The following is a 14,942-nucleotide window of genomic DNA, read 5'->3' as shown; positions in this document are numbered from 1 at the left end:
TCAGACTTGAGATGCCCTCTCTGTAAGGGGGGGGGGGAGGGGACGGGGGTCTGCGAGACATGGCCGGATTGTCTTTCTAGAACGTACATAATCTAAAAGACAAATGAAACACAGGCACGTTAAGTTACAACTTTGTTTCATCAAGCCATACACTACACTATACACTACACCCTACGTAGTTGTTACACTACATTACACACTACACCCTATGTAGTTATTACACTACACTACACACTACACTACACACTACACCCTATGTAGTTGTTACACTACACTACACCCTATGTAGTTATTACACTACACTACACACTACACCCTATGTAGTTATTACACTACACTACACACTACACTACACACTACACCCTATGTAGTTGTTACACTACACTACACACTACACCCTATGTAGTTATTGCACTACACTACACACTACACCCTATGTAGTTGTTACACTACATTACACACTACACCCTATAGTTATTACACTACATTACACACTACACCCTATGTAGTTATTACACTACACTACACACTACACCCTATGTAGTTGTTACACTACACTACACACTACACCCTATGTAGTTATTACACTATAAACTACACTACACACTACACCTTATGTAGTTGTTACACTACATTACACACTACACCCTATGTAGTTGTTACACTACATTACACACTACACCCTATGTAGTTGTTACACTACACTACACACTACACCCTACGTAGTTGTTACACTACACTACACACTACACCCTATGTAGTTGTTACACTACACTACACACTACACCCTATGTAGTTGTTACACTATAAACTACACTACACACTACACCCTATGTAGTTATTACATGACACTATACACTACATTACACACTACACCCCATGTAGTTATTACACTACACTACACACTACACCCTATGTAGTTATTACACTACATTACACACTACACCCTATGTAGTTATTACACTACACTATACACTACACCCCATGTAGTTATTACACTACACTATACACTACACCCTATATGTTTATTAACATTGTACATTTTTGTAACGACTGAGCACCAACGGGGTGGATGGCTGCAGTAAAAGATGAAGAACCCCTGCCCCTATGGACCACCTGGACCAGTGTACGAACTCTTGTTTTTGTGTTTTACCAGGTGTAAGGCCCCACCTTCTCAGCTACTACGAAGTGTGTTGCAGTGTAGTGCATAGTGTAGTGTATTACAGCATCGTGTCTTACTGTCTAGTGTAGCGTATAGCAGTGTAGTGTATAGTGTAGTGTATTATAGTATCGTGTATAGTGTAGTGTATAGTGTAGTGTATTATAGTATCGTGTATAGTGTAGTGTATAGTGTAGTGTATTACAGTATTGTGTCTTACTGTCTAGTGTAGCGCATAGCAGTGTAGTGTATAGTGTGGTGTATAGTGTAGTGTATTACAGTATCGTGTCTTACTGTCTAGTGTAGCGTATAGCAGTGTAGTGTATAGTGTAGTGTATTATAGTCTTGTGTATAGTGTAGTGTATAGTGTAGTGTATTATAGTATCGTTTGTAGTGTATAGTGTAGTGTATTACAGTATCATGTCTTACTGTCTAGTGTAGCGTATAGCAGTGTAGTGTATTATAGTATAGTGTAGTGTATAGTGTCGTGTATTATAGTATCGTGTATTATTATCTACTGTAGTGTATTGTAGTGTAGTGTATAGTGTAGTGTATTGCAGTGTAGTGTAGTGTATAGTGTAGTGTATTATCGAATTGTGTATTATTTTCTTGTGTTGTGTATTGTAGTGTATAATGTAGTGTAGTATAGTGTGTTGTGTATAGTGTAGTGTAGTATGTTGTGTAGTTCATAGTGTATAGTGTAGTATAGTGTGTTGTGTATAATGTAGTATAGTGTGTTGTGTAGTTCATAGTGTAGTATGTTGTGTATTTCATAGTGTAGTGTAGTATGTTGTGTAGTTCATAGTGTAGTATGTTGTGTAGTTCATAGTGTAGTATGTTGTGTAGTTCATAGTGTAGTATGTTGTGTAGTTCATAGTGTAGTATGTTGTGTAGTTCATAGTGTAGTATGTTGTGTAGTTCGTAGTGTAGTATGTTGTGTAGTTCGTAGTGTAGTATGTTGTGTAGTTCATAGTGTAGTATGTTGTGTAGTTCATAGTGTAGTATGTTGTGTAGTTCATAGTGTAGTATGTTGTGTAGTTCATAGTATAGTGTAGAGTATAGTGTAGTGTATAGTAGTGTAGTGTATAGTGTAGTGTATAGTAGTGTAGTGTATAGTGTAGTGTATAGTAGTGTAGTGTATAGTGTATAGTGTAGTGTATAGTAGTGTAGTGTATAGTGTAGTGTATACAGCATCTGAGAGCACGCGTTGTGTGGTCAGTGACGCTGGCTCTGTAACCCCCCCCTACCCCTACGCCAGTCCCGCCCCAGCGTCCCGTGATCTTGGAGCACGTGGGGAGCGACTCCGTGACCTGGGTCGCCGGGGTCGAGGTCACGCTCACCTGCACGGCCACGGATGCCAAGCCACATGCACAGGTGCAGTGGCTGAGAGGTGAGCGTTGAGAGGGGGTGGGGTGGGCCATGTCGCCCGCGTGCCCAGCCACCGCATGCCTAAACAGCTTTTGTTCGGCCGGATGGAGGGGGGCTTAACACGGGCTAGAGAAGAGATGGAGTGATGTGGTACAGGAGGACGTGGAGCCGAGTGGACTTGCCGATGACTGGTACCGGCGGTGTCAAGATCGGCCTCTGTGGAGGAGGCTCGTGAAGGACGCTGCTACTGGGCAGTTGGAGGCAGTCGCCCTCCAGCAACAACGGAGAGGGGGGGGGGGAGGAGCGACGCTCACAACAACGAGCGGAGCGCCGGGTGGCTAAAGCACAGCGAGTTGGCACAGTAGGGGGGCACAAGTGGTGCATCAGCCAGTCATCTCAGTCAGTCGACCCGTGGCACCTGGGTCTGCCCCGTGACCTCCTGCCAGCGGGCGTTCGACACTACACGTGGCCTCAACGTGCACCTAGCCTGGCACAAGCGTCGTGGTGACGTCACCGCCACTGAGTGGCGAATGGTGGTTGTTGTGGTTGGTGGGGGTGAGGTGAGGTGGGGTGGAGCGGTGGTGCAGCGGTTAGCGCTACGCTGCGCTACGAACCCGGCTTCCCGAGTTCGATTCTAGCTCACAGCCACCATCGGTGACGGATGTCTGAACCGGTCCTGGGCCTCCCCTAGGTCGACTCAGCCTCAAATGAGTACCTGGTGCAGTGTGTAAACATCGCCACTCGGGATACAAAGGCGGTCAGGCGTGGTGCTGGCCACCCACCCCCCCTCGTGCATTGTGCCGGCCTTCATAGGCGCTCGCTAACTGTACTTGCCCCAACAGTCTGTTAAGGCTATACGGATTGTATGTGTATGTATGTGTATAAGTATTGTTGTATGTGTATAAGTATTGTTGTATGTGTATAAGTATTGTATGTGTGTGTGTATAAGTATTGTATGTGTGTGTATAAGTATTGTATGTGTGTGTGTGTATATAAGTATTGTATGTGTGCATGTATAAGTATTGTGTGTGTATGTGTATATATAGAAGTATTGTGTGTGTATGTATATAGAAGTATTGTGTGTGTATGTATATAGAAGTATTGTGTGTGTATGTATATAGAAGTATTGTATGTGTATGTATATAGAAGTATTGTGTGTATGTATATATAAGTATTGTGTATATAAGTATTGTGTGTGTGTATAAGTAGTGTGTGTGTGTATAAGTATTGTGTGTGTGTATAAGTATTGTGTGTGTGTATAAGTAGTGTGTGTGTGTGTATAAGTAGTGTGTGTGTGTGTATAAGTAGTGTGTGTGTGTATATAAGTGTTGTGTGTGTGTGTATAAGTGTTGTGTGTGTGTACGTGTATAAGTATTGTGTGTGTGTGTATAAGTGTTGTGTGTGTGTATAAGTGTTGTGTGTGTGTACGTGTATAAGTGTGTGTGTGTGTGTACGTGTATAAGTGTTGTGTGTGTGTGTACGTGTATAAGTATTGTGTGTGTGTATGTGTATAAGTATTGTGTGTGTATGTGTATAAGTATTGTGTGTGTATGTGTATAAGTATTGTGTGTGTATGTGTATAAGTATTGTGTGTGTATGTGTATAAGTATTGTGTGTGTATGTGTATAAGTATTGTGTGTGTATGTGTATAAGTATTGTGTGTGTGTGTATAAGTATTGTGTGTGTGTATAAGTATTGTGTGTGTATGTGTATAAGTATTGTGTGTGTATGTGTATAAGTATTGTGTGTGTATGTGTATAAGTATTGTGTGTGTGTGTATATATAAGTATTGTATGTGTGTGTATATACAAGTATTGTATGTGTGTGTGTATATATATAAGTATTGTATGTGTGTGTGTATATAAAGTATTGTTTGTGTGTGTGTGTATATATAAGTATTGTATGTGTGTGTGTATATATAAGTATTGTATGTGTGTGTGTGTATATATAAGTATTGTATGTGTGTGTGTGTATATATAAGTATTGTGTGTGTATATATAAGTATTGTGTGTGTGTGTATATATATAAGTATTGTGCGTGTGTGTATGTATGTATAAGTATTGTACGTGTGTGTGTATATAAGTATTGTACGTGTGTGTGTATAAGTATTGTACGTGTGTGTGTGTATGTATAAGTATTGTACGTGTGTGTGTGTATGTATAAGTATTGTACGTGTGTGTGTGTATAAGTATTGTACGTGTGTGTGTGTGTAAGTATTGTACGTGTGTGTGTGTGTATAAGTATTGTACGTGTGTGTGTGTATAAGTATTGTACTGGTGTGTGTGTGTATAAGTATTGTACGTGTGTGTGTGTATAAGTATTGTACGTGTGTGTGTGTGTATGTATAAGTATTGTACGTGTGTGTGTGTATGTATAAGTATTGTACGTGTGTGTGTGTATGTATAAGTATTGTACGTATGTGTGTATATAGGTATTGTACGTGTGTGTGTGTGTGTATATAGGTATTGTACGTGTGTGTATATAAGTATTGTACGTGTATGTGTGTGTATATTTATAAGTATTGTGTGTGTGTATATATAAGTATTGTGTGTGTGTATATATAAGTATTGTATGTGTGTGTATATAAGTATTGTATGTGTGTGTGTGTATATTAGTATTGTATGTGTGTGTGTGTATATTAGTATTGTATGTGTGTGTGTGTATATTAGTATTGTATGTGTGTGTGTATATTAGTATTGTATGTGTGTGTGTATATTAGTATTGTATGTGTGTGTGTATATTAGTATTGTATGTGTGTGTGTATATTAGTATTGTATGTGTGTGTATATTAGTATTGTATGTGTGTGTGTATATTAGTATTGTATGTGTGTGTGTATATTAGTATTGTATGTGTGTGTGTATATTAGTATTGTATGTGTGTGTGTATATTAGTATTGTATGTGTGTGTGTATATTAGTATTGTATGTGTGTGTGTATATTAGTATTGTATGTGTGTGTGTATAGTATTGTATGTGTGTGTGTATAGTAGTATTGTATGTGTGTGTGTATAGTAGTATTGTATGTGTGTGTGTGTATAGTAGTATTGTGTGTGTGTATAGTAGTATTGTGTGTGTGTATAGTAGTATTGTGTGTGTGTATATTAGTATTGTGTGTGTGTATATTAGTATTGTGTGTGTGTGTATATAAGTATTGTGTGTGTGTGTATATAAGTATTGTGTGTGTGTGTATATAAGTATTGTGTGTGTATATAAGTATTGTGTATGTATATAAGTATTGTGTGTGTGTATAAGTATTGTGTGTGTGTGTATAAGTATTGTGTGTGTGTGTATAAGTATTGTGTGTGTGTGTATAAGTATTGTGTGTGTGTATATAAGTATTGTGTGTGTGTATATAAGTATTGTGTGTGTGTATATAAGTATTGTGTGTGTGTATATAAGTATTGTGTGTGTATAAGTATTGTGTATGTGTGTGTGTATTGTGTATGTGTGTGTATACGTATTGTGTATGTGTGTGTGTATACGTATTGTGTATGTGTGTGTGTATAAGTATTGTGTATGTGTGTGTGTGTATAAGTATTGTGTATGTGTGTGTGTGTATAAGTATTGTGTATGTGTGTGTGTGTATAAGTATTGTGTATGTGTGTGTGTGTATAAGTATTGTGTATGTGTGTGTGTGTATAAGTATTGTGTATGTGTGTGTGTATAAGTATTGTGTATGTGTGTGTGTATAAGTATTGTGTATGTGTGTGTGTGTATAAGTATTGTGTATGTGTGTGTGTGTATAAGTATTGTGTATGTGTGTGTGTGTATAAGTATTGTGTATGTGTGTGTGTGTATAAGTATTGTGTATGTGTGTGTGTGTATAAGTATTGTGTATGTGTGTGTGTGTATAAGTATTGTGTATGTGTGTATAAGTATTGTGTGTGTGTGTATAAGTATTGTGTGTGTGTGTATAAGTATTGTGTGTGTGTGTATAAGTATTGTGTGTGTGTGTATAAGTATTGTGTATGTGTGTGTGTATAAGTATTGTGTATGTGTGTGTGTATAAGTATTGTGTATGTGTGTGTGTGTATAAGTATTGTGTATGTGTGTGTGTATAAGTATTGTGTATGTGTGTGTGTATAAGTATTGTGTATGTGTGTGTGTGTATAAGTATTGTGTATGTGTGTGTGTGTATAAGTATTGTGTGTGTGTATAAGTATTGTGTGTGTGTATAAGTATTGTGTGTGTGTATAAGTATTGTGTATGTGTATAAGTATTGTGTATGTGTGTGTGTATAAGTATTGTGTATGTGTGTGTGTATAAGTATTGTGTATGTGTGTGTGTGTATAAGTATTGTGTATGTGTGTGTGTGTATAAGTATTGTGTATGTGTGTGTATAAGTATTGTGTGTGTGTGTGTATAAGTATTGTGTGTGTGTGTGTATGTATAAGTATTGTACGTGTGTGTGTGTGTATGTATAAGTATTGTACGTGTGTGTGTGTGTATGTATAAGTATTGTGCGTGTGTGTGTATGTATAAGTATTGTACGTGTGTGTGTGTGTGTATGTATAAGTATTGTACGTGTGTGTGTGTATAAGTATTGTACGTGTGTGTGTGTATAAGTATTGTACGTGTGTGTGTGTATGTATAAGTATTGTACGTGTGTGTGTGTATAAGTATTGTACGTGTGTGTGTGTATAAGTATTGTACGTGTGTGTGTGTGTGTATAAGTATTGTACGTGTGTGTGTGTGTGTATAAGTATTGTACGTGTGTGTGTATGTATGTATAAGTATTGTACGTGTGTGTGTATGTATGTATAAGTATTGTACGTGTGTGTGTATGTATGTATAAGTATTGTACGTGTGTGTGTGTATGTATGTATAAGTATTGTACGTGTGTGTGTGTATGTATGTATAAGTATTGTACGTGTGTGTGTGTGTATGTATAAGTATTGTACGTGTGTGTGTGTGTATGTATAAGTATTGTACGTGTGTGTGTGTGTATGTATAAGTATTGTACGTGTGTTTGTGTGTGTATGTATAAGTATTGTACGTGTGTTTGTGTGTGTATGTATAAGTATTGTACGTGTGTTTGTGTGTGTATGTATAAGTATTGTACGTGTGTTTGTGTGTGTATGTATAAGTATTGTACGTGTGTTTGTGTGTGTATGTATAAGTATTGTACGTGTGTTTGTGTGTGTATGTATAAGTATTGTACGTGTGTTTGTGTGTGTATGTATAAGTATTGTACGTGTGTTTGTGTGTGTATGTATAAGTATTGTACGTGTGTTTGTGTGTGTATGTATACGTATTGTACGTGTGTTTGTGTGTGTATGTATACGTATTGTACGTGTGTTTGTGTGTGTATGTATACGTATTGTACGTGTGTTTGTGTGTGTATGTATACGTATTGTACGTGTGTTTGTGTGTGTATGTATACGTATTGTACGTGTGTTTGTGTGTGTATGTATACGTATTGTACGTGTGTTTGTGTGTGTATGTATACGTATTGTACGTGTGTTTGTGTGTGTATGTATACGTATTGTACGTGTGTTTGTGTGTGTATGTATACGTATTGTACGTGTGTTTGTGTGTGTATGTATACGTATTGTACGTGTGTTTGTGTGTGTATGTATACGTATTGTACGTGTGTTTGTGTGTGTATGTATACGTATTGTACGTGTGTTTGTGTGTGTATGTATACGTATTGTACGTGTGTTTGTGTGTGTATGTATACGTATTGTACGTGTGTTTGTGTGTGTATGTATACGTATTGTACGTGTGTTTGTGTGTGTATGTATAAGTATTGTACGTGTGTGTGTGTGTGTATGTATAAGTATTGTACGTGTGTGTGTGTGTGTATGTATAAGTATTGTACGTGTGTGTGTGTGTGTATGTATAAGTATTGTACGTGTGTGTGTGTATGTATAAGTATTGTACGTGTGTGTGTGTATATAAGTATTGTGCGTCTGTGTGTATAAGTATTGTATGCGTGTGTGTGTGTGTATAAGTATTGTATGCGTGTGTGTGTCCCAGGGGAGGAACCACTGCCCGGTGTGGAGGTCTCCGTGTCCGAGGGGTCACAGCCCAGGCTCTTCGACTCGGTCGCAATCCTCCGGTGAGCCATGCTGAGCCACACCGTTCCACGGGGAGTGAGCAGTCCGAGTACAGGGACTCCTCTGCTTACGAACGGATTAGGTTCCAGGGGGTCTGTTCGTAAGTCGAATGTTCGACTCCAAAAACTTAATACGGCATGTACACTAAACACGGGGAATGGCTTTAAAAGTTGTATAATATCGCGTAGGCGTAGATGCCACTGGTTCTTAATGTTCCGCAGATGTAGATGCACCGGTTCTTCACGTTCTATAGATGTAGATGCCACTGGTTCCTCATGTTCTGTAGATGTAGATGCACCGGTTCTTCACGTTCTATAGATGTAGATTCCACCGGTTCCTCATGTTCTGCAGATGTAGATGCCACTGGTTCTTAATGTTCTGCAGATGTAGATGCCACTGGTTCCTCATGTTCTGTAGATGTAGATGCACCGGTTCTTCACGTTCTATAGATGTAGATTTCATCCAGTTCTTCATGTTCTGCAGATGTAGATGCCACTGGTTCTTCACATTCTGCAGATGTAGATGCCACTGGTTCTTCACGTTCTACAGATGTAGATGCCGCTGGTTCTTCATGTTCTGTAGATGTAGATGCCACTGGTTTTTCACGTTCTGCAGATGTAGATGCCACTGGTTCTTCACGTTCTCCAGATGTAGATGCCACTGGTTCTTCAAGTACTGCAGATGTAGATGCCACTGGTTCTTCACATTCTGCAGATGTAGATGCCACTGGTTCTTCACATTCTGCAGATGTAGATGCCACTGGTTCTTCACGTTCTGCAGATGTAGATGCCACCGCCTCCATCTATTGCGCAGCGGGTGAACTTATGACTCTCGGTCCTAATATACAACTGGACATACGGACAGGTTTGTTGGGATCTCTGAATGTTCGTAAGTCGAATGTACGTAAGTAGATGAGTCCCTGTACTCGGCCGAAGCTCCTGTGATGACACCCAACACTGAGAAAGACAAAGATCGGGATCGATGATGATGTCAACGATTACGTTGATGATGTTCATGATGATGACAGTAACATCGTTACAATAATAAAATTACAATGATGATGTTAAAGCTTATATTGATGATGATCGTTACATCGTTATGATAATGATGATTATGATGACTATAATGACAGTGATTACGACGATGATGATGGCAACGATTACATTGACGATGATGGTAACATCTTTACAATAAAAACATGGATGACAGTGATGATAATAACAAGATCAATGAAGAAGAAGATGATGATGTTGCTGATAATGACGAATAAAGACACCGATGGCCATGACGACGGCGGCCATGGCGACGGCGACCATGGCTACGGCGGCCATGGCGACGGCGGCCATGACGACGGCGGCCATGACGATGGCGGCCATGACGACCGTGGCCGTGGCGACGCTGATGGACGGTGCTGGCCGTGTCCAGGTTCGTGCCCAAGGCGACGGACAACGGAGTGTCGTTCTCCTGCTCGGCGGTCAACACGGCTCTGGACGCGCCCCGCGTCACCTCGCTACGTGCCAACGTGCACTGTGAGTCACCCCACCCCCGCGATTGAACAGGGGAGAGAGTGAACAAGGGGAGAGAGTGAACAGGGGGGAGAGTGAACAAGGGGGAGAGTGAACAAGGGGGAGAGAGAGTGAACAAGGGAGAGAGTGAACAAGGGGGAGAGTGAACAAGGGGGAGAGTGAACAAGGGGGAGAGTGAACAAGGGGGAGAGTGAACAAGGGGGAGAGTGAACAAGTGAACAGGGGAGAGAGTGAACAAGGGAGAGAGTGAACAGGGGAGAGAGTGAACAAGGGAGAGAGTGAACAAGGGGGAGAGTGAACAAGGGGGAGAGTGAACAAGGGGGAGAGTGAACAAGGGGGAGAGTGAACAAGGGGGAGAGTGAACAAGTGAACAGGGGAGAGAGTGAACAAGGGAGAGAGTGAACAGGGGAGAGAGTGAACAAGGGAGAGAGTGAACAAGGGGGAGAGTGAACAAGTGAACAGGGGAGAGAGTGAACAAGGGAGAGAGTGAACAAGGGGGAGAGTGAACAAGGGGGAGAGTGAACAAGGGGGAGAGTGAACAAGGGAGAGAGTGAACAGGGGAGAGAGTGAACAGGGGAGAGAGTGAACAGGGGAGAGAGTGAACAACGGAGAGAGTGAACAGGGGAGAGAGTGAACAAGGGGGAGAGTGAACAAGGGGGAGAGTGAACAGGGGAGAGAATGAGTGAGTGAACAGGGGAGGGAGAGAGTGAACAGGGGAGAGAGTGAACAGGGGAGAGTGAACAGGGGAGAGTGAACAGGGGAGAGTGAACAGGGGAGAGAGTGAACAGGGGAGAGTGAACAGGGGAGAGAGTGAACAGGGGAGAGAGTGAACAGGGGAGAGAGTGAACAGGGGAGAGAGTGAACAGGGGAGAGAGTGAACAAGGGGCAGAGTGAACAAGGGGGAGAGTGAACAAGGGGGAGTGTGAACAGGGGAGAGAGTGAACAAGGGGGAGAGTGAACAAGGGGGAGAGTGAACAAGGGGGAGAGTGAACAAGGGGGAGAGTGAACAAGGGGGAGAGTGAACAAGTGAACAGGGGAGAGAGTGAACAAGGGAGAGAGTGAACAAGGGGGAGAGTGAACAAGTGAACAGGGGAGAGAATGAGTGAGTGAACAGGGGAGGGAGAGAGTGAACAGGGGAGAGAGTGAACAGGGGAGAGAGTGAACAGGGGAGAGAGTGAACAGGGGAGAGAGTGAACAGGGGAGAGAGTGAACAGGGGAGAGAGTGAACAGGGGAGAGAGTGAACAGGGGAGAGAGTGAACAGGGGAGAGAGTGAACAGGGGAGAGAGTGAACAGGGGAGAGAGTGAACAGGGGAGAGAGTGAACAGGGGAGAGAGTGAACAGGGGAGAGAGTGAACAGGGGAGAGAGTGAACAGGGGAGAGAGTGAACAGGGGAGAGAGTGAACAGGGGAGAGAGTGAACAGGGGAGAGAGTGAACAGGGGAGAGAGTGAACAGGGGAGAGAGTGAACAGGGGAGAGAGTGAACAGGGGAGAGAGTGAACAGGGGAGAGAGTGAACAGGGGAGAGAGTGAACAGGGGAGAGAGTGAACAGGGGAGAGAGTGAACAGGGGGGAGAGTGAACAGGGGGGAGAGTGAGCAGGGGGGAGAGTGAGCAGGGGGGAGAGTGAACAAGGGGGAGCGTGAACAGGGGAGAGAATGAGTGAGTGAACAGGGGAGAGAGTGAACAGGGGAGAGAGTGAACAACGGAGAGAGTGAACAAGGGAGAGAATGAGTGAGTGAACAGGGGAGGGAGAGAGTGAACAGGGGAGAGAGTGAGTGAGTGAACAGGGGAGGGAGAGAGTGAACAGGGGAGGGAGAGAGTGAACAGGGGAGAGAGTGAACAAGGGAGAGAGCGAGTGAACAGGGGAGAGAATGAGTGAACAGGGGAGAGAATGAGCGAGTGAACAGGGGAGAGAATGAGTGAGTGAACAGGGGAGAGAGAGTGAACAGGGGAGAGAGAGTGAACAGGTGAGGAGTGTACAGGTGAGGAGTGTACAGGTGAGCTGACCTCTCCGTCGACTCTTGCCCGGCAGTCCCCCCGGGCCCACCCTGGGTGGAGGGGTTGGAGGGTCGCCCGCTGAGGGAGGGCGACGGCCTGAACCTACGGTGCCAGTCTCAGGGGGGCAACCCCCTTGCCACCCTGCAGTGGAGCAAGGTGAGCATGCTCACCACTCGCCACCGCTGCTCACCACTGCTACACTCACCACTACTCGCCGCTACACTCGCCGCTACACTCGCCGCTGCACTCGCCACTGCACTCGCGATCACTACACTCAACACTGCACTCACCGCTACACGTGCCACTCTCGCCGCCGCTGCACCCGCTACTACTCGCCACGGACTCGCCACCGCTGCACCCAACGCTCGACCCTCACCGCCATCCTCACCACCGTTCGCCGCCGCGTGCACGGGCGTCGGGGTGAGCAGGGCGAGGAGGTGCTGCTCACCACGTGGGAGAGCGACGATGTGGCGCTGCCCCCGCTGTCGCGCAGCGTCCTCGCCCTCGCCCTGCGGCCCGAGCACAACCTCGTCACGCTCACCTGCGAGGCCACCAACCTCGTCGCGCCAGCTCCCATGACCGCCACCGTCACCCTGCGCGTGCTCTGTGAGTCCGCGCAAGCCGCGTCGGGCCCCGTCGCCTCGTCGCCACACCGCGTAACCTCGTCAGCTCGTTTGACTACCTCGTCACTTCACCTCGAACCTCACCTCGTCTGGCCACCCTTGCCGCCTCGCCTCTTCGCCTCGTCTGAACACCTCCGCTGTCAGCCGGGGTCTCTGGGGAGGTCTGCACCGCGTACCCAAAGCAGCCATTGCAGCTGCGTGAGTCACAGTCCCAAACCTCCCCCATTTACCCTCGACGTCAGAAGGAGTGGGGGACGATGCCAATCCCAGCCGCAAGCAATGATGAAATTCTCGCTTGCAACTTTCATCAGCTAACTGAGACCAGGCCACTTTAGGTTGGAATGGGGTCCTGGGTGTACACCCACCACCGGAGTGGAAGAATGGCAGGCGCATCTTACAGATGACTAGTCGATTGTCAGAGGGCAGATCAGCTCCACGGTAGGTCCTGGTGTCAAGGACATGGGCCCCCATCCACTGTTCCGTCACTATGTAGTCCAGCAGATGTTCTTGCTTGGGCCCGGCGTGCAACCATGATGTTGTGTAGATGTTCCGATGCCAGAACAGCGTGTTGGTAATTACAAGGCCATGGGCTGCACAGAAGTCTAGCAGCCTCCTACCCTTGTTATTGAACTGATCTGGCCCATGTCTTCCAATCACTCCAGACCAGGTGCCAGCATCATGACCAACTCGGGCATTGAAGTTACCCAAAAGGATCCCGAGGGGCCACTTTAGCCAGCACCTGTGACAGGAGTTCATAGAAGGCATCTAACTCATCGACCTTTCCTGCATCCCTCCACTGATGTTAATCTTCGGTGGGGGTATAAATAACCACGACCACCACTCCTCGCATCTGGTTGATGGGAAGGTGAGCCCAAAGTAGCCTGGGGCTTACAGCTTCCCACACCTCACCGCCAGGAGCCAGAGCCGGTTCACCGGACCTCCTGAACACCACAGAGATCCAAGCGGTACCGGTCCAGCTCCTGACAGAGGAGTGGCAGCCTCTCCTCCACAGTGAGCATTGCACGCCGCCACCCGTAGTGGATTTTTGCTGTTTCTGGAGGAACCCCGAGGGGAAAAATTCAATCTCCTGGCTCCGCCAAATGGGGTTCGGCCAGGAGACGTTACGGACGCCTGTCCCCCCGGGGCCTCCGGCACAAGCTTATTGATATTTGTTTCGTGGTTTCGTGGTAATGAATTGAAGGTGGAGGGGTTACCAGCCACTCGCACCCGTTTAGAGCCCCGTTTAGCCGCTGTGGTGGCTACAAACGCCATGAGGGGAATGGCAAATCTAAATAGGCCCTGCCCCCCACGGCACTGCCCATCACAGCGTTACCGTCCGGCACCAACGAGGAGGTAGAGGTTGTTCTGCCACACACACACACAGACACACACCTACACACACAGACACACACCTACACGCACACCTACACGCACACACACACACACACAGACACACACCTACACGGACACCTACACGCACACACACACACAGACACACACCTACAACAACCGCCATTCGCCACTAAGGTGACGTCACCACGACACTTGTGCCAGGCTATGTGCACCCTGAGGCCACGTGAAGTGTCGAACGCCCGCTGGCAGGAGGTCACGGGGCAGACCCAGGTGCCACGGGTCGATTGACTGAGATGACTGGCTGATGCACCACCTGTGCCCCCTATTGTGCCAACCTGCTGTGTTTTAGCCACCCGGCGCTCCGCTCGTTGTTGTGAGCGTCGCTCCTCCGCCCTCCGTTGTTGTTGGAGGGGGACTACCTCCAACTGCCCAGTAGCGTCCTTCACGAGCCTCCTCCACAGAGGCCAATCTTGACACAGCAAGTCCACTCAGCTCCACGTCCTCCTGTACCACATCACTCCATCTCTTCTCTAGCCCGTGCCGCGCCCGCTTAGCCCCCTCAATCCGGCCGAACAAAAGCTGTTTCGGCATGCGGTGGCTGGGCATGCGGGCTACATGACCCAGCCATCGCAGCCTTCCCCGCCGGAGGAGCTCACCGATGGGCCCTTGCCCCGATCTTTCAAGGATTTGTGAGCTCCTCACACAATCCAGTCTGGTTAAACCCAGGATGGATCGTAGGCAGGCCAGCCTAAATGTTTCTAACCGGCGAAGATGTTCCATTAGGGGGGTCCACGTTTCGCAAGCGTAGAGAAGGGAGGGAATGACCGTGGCCGAGAAGACCTGAAGCTTAGTGTGGAG

The 14,942-nt window shown here is 45.4% G+C and overlaps 2 protein-coding genes across 3 annotated transcripts in view; both read left to right on the top strand.

Annotated features, from left to right (window-relative positions):
- Window positions 1-14,942, top strand: part of LOC116958207 (calmodulin-regulated spectrin-associated protein 1) — a 296,794-nt gene that overhangs the window by 61,448 nt on the left and 220,404 nt on the right. The window lies entirely within an intron of this gene.
- The window catches only part of LOC142907035 (nephrin-like), a 99,025-nt gene that overhangs the window by 31,941 nt on the left and 52,142 nt on the right, over window positions 1-14,942 (top strand). The window contains exons 10-15 of the mRNA XM_076055964.1: window positions 1,157-1,188; window positions 2,418-2,549; window positions 8,506-8,587; window positions 10,011-10,114; window positions 12,143-12,264; window positions 12,537-12,714. Coding sequence (XP_075912079.1) covers window positions 1,157-1,188; window positions 2,418-2,549; window positions 8,506-8,587; window positions 10,011-10,114; window positions 12,143-12,264; window positions 12,537-12,714 — 650 coding nt within the window. The remainder of the gene's footprint in view (window positions 1-1,156; window positions 1,189-2,417; window positions 2,550-8,505; window positions 8,588-10,010; window positions 10,115-12,142; window positions 12,265-12,536; window positions 12,715-14,942) is intronic.

This window comes from Petromyzon marinus, chromosome 74 (assembly GCF_048934315.1).
Source record: "Petromyzon marinus isolate PM22_M1 ecotype Great Lakes invasive population chromosome 74, UKy_Petmar_22M1.pri1.0, whole genome shotgun sequence".
In the NCBI taxonomy this organism is placed as follows: domain Eukaryota; kingdom Metazoa; phylum Chordata; class Hyperoartia; order Petromyzontiformes; family Petromyzontidae; genus Petromyzon; species Petromyzon marinus.
Note: the sequence above shows the minus strand (reverse complement) of the source record. Positions and strands in the feature narration are given on the sequence as shown.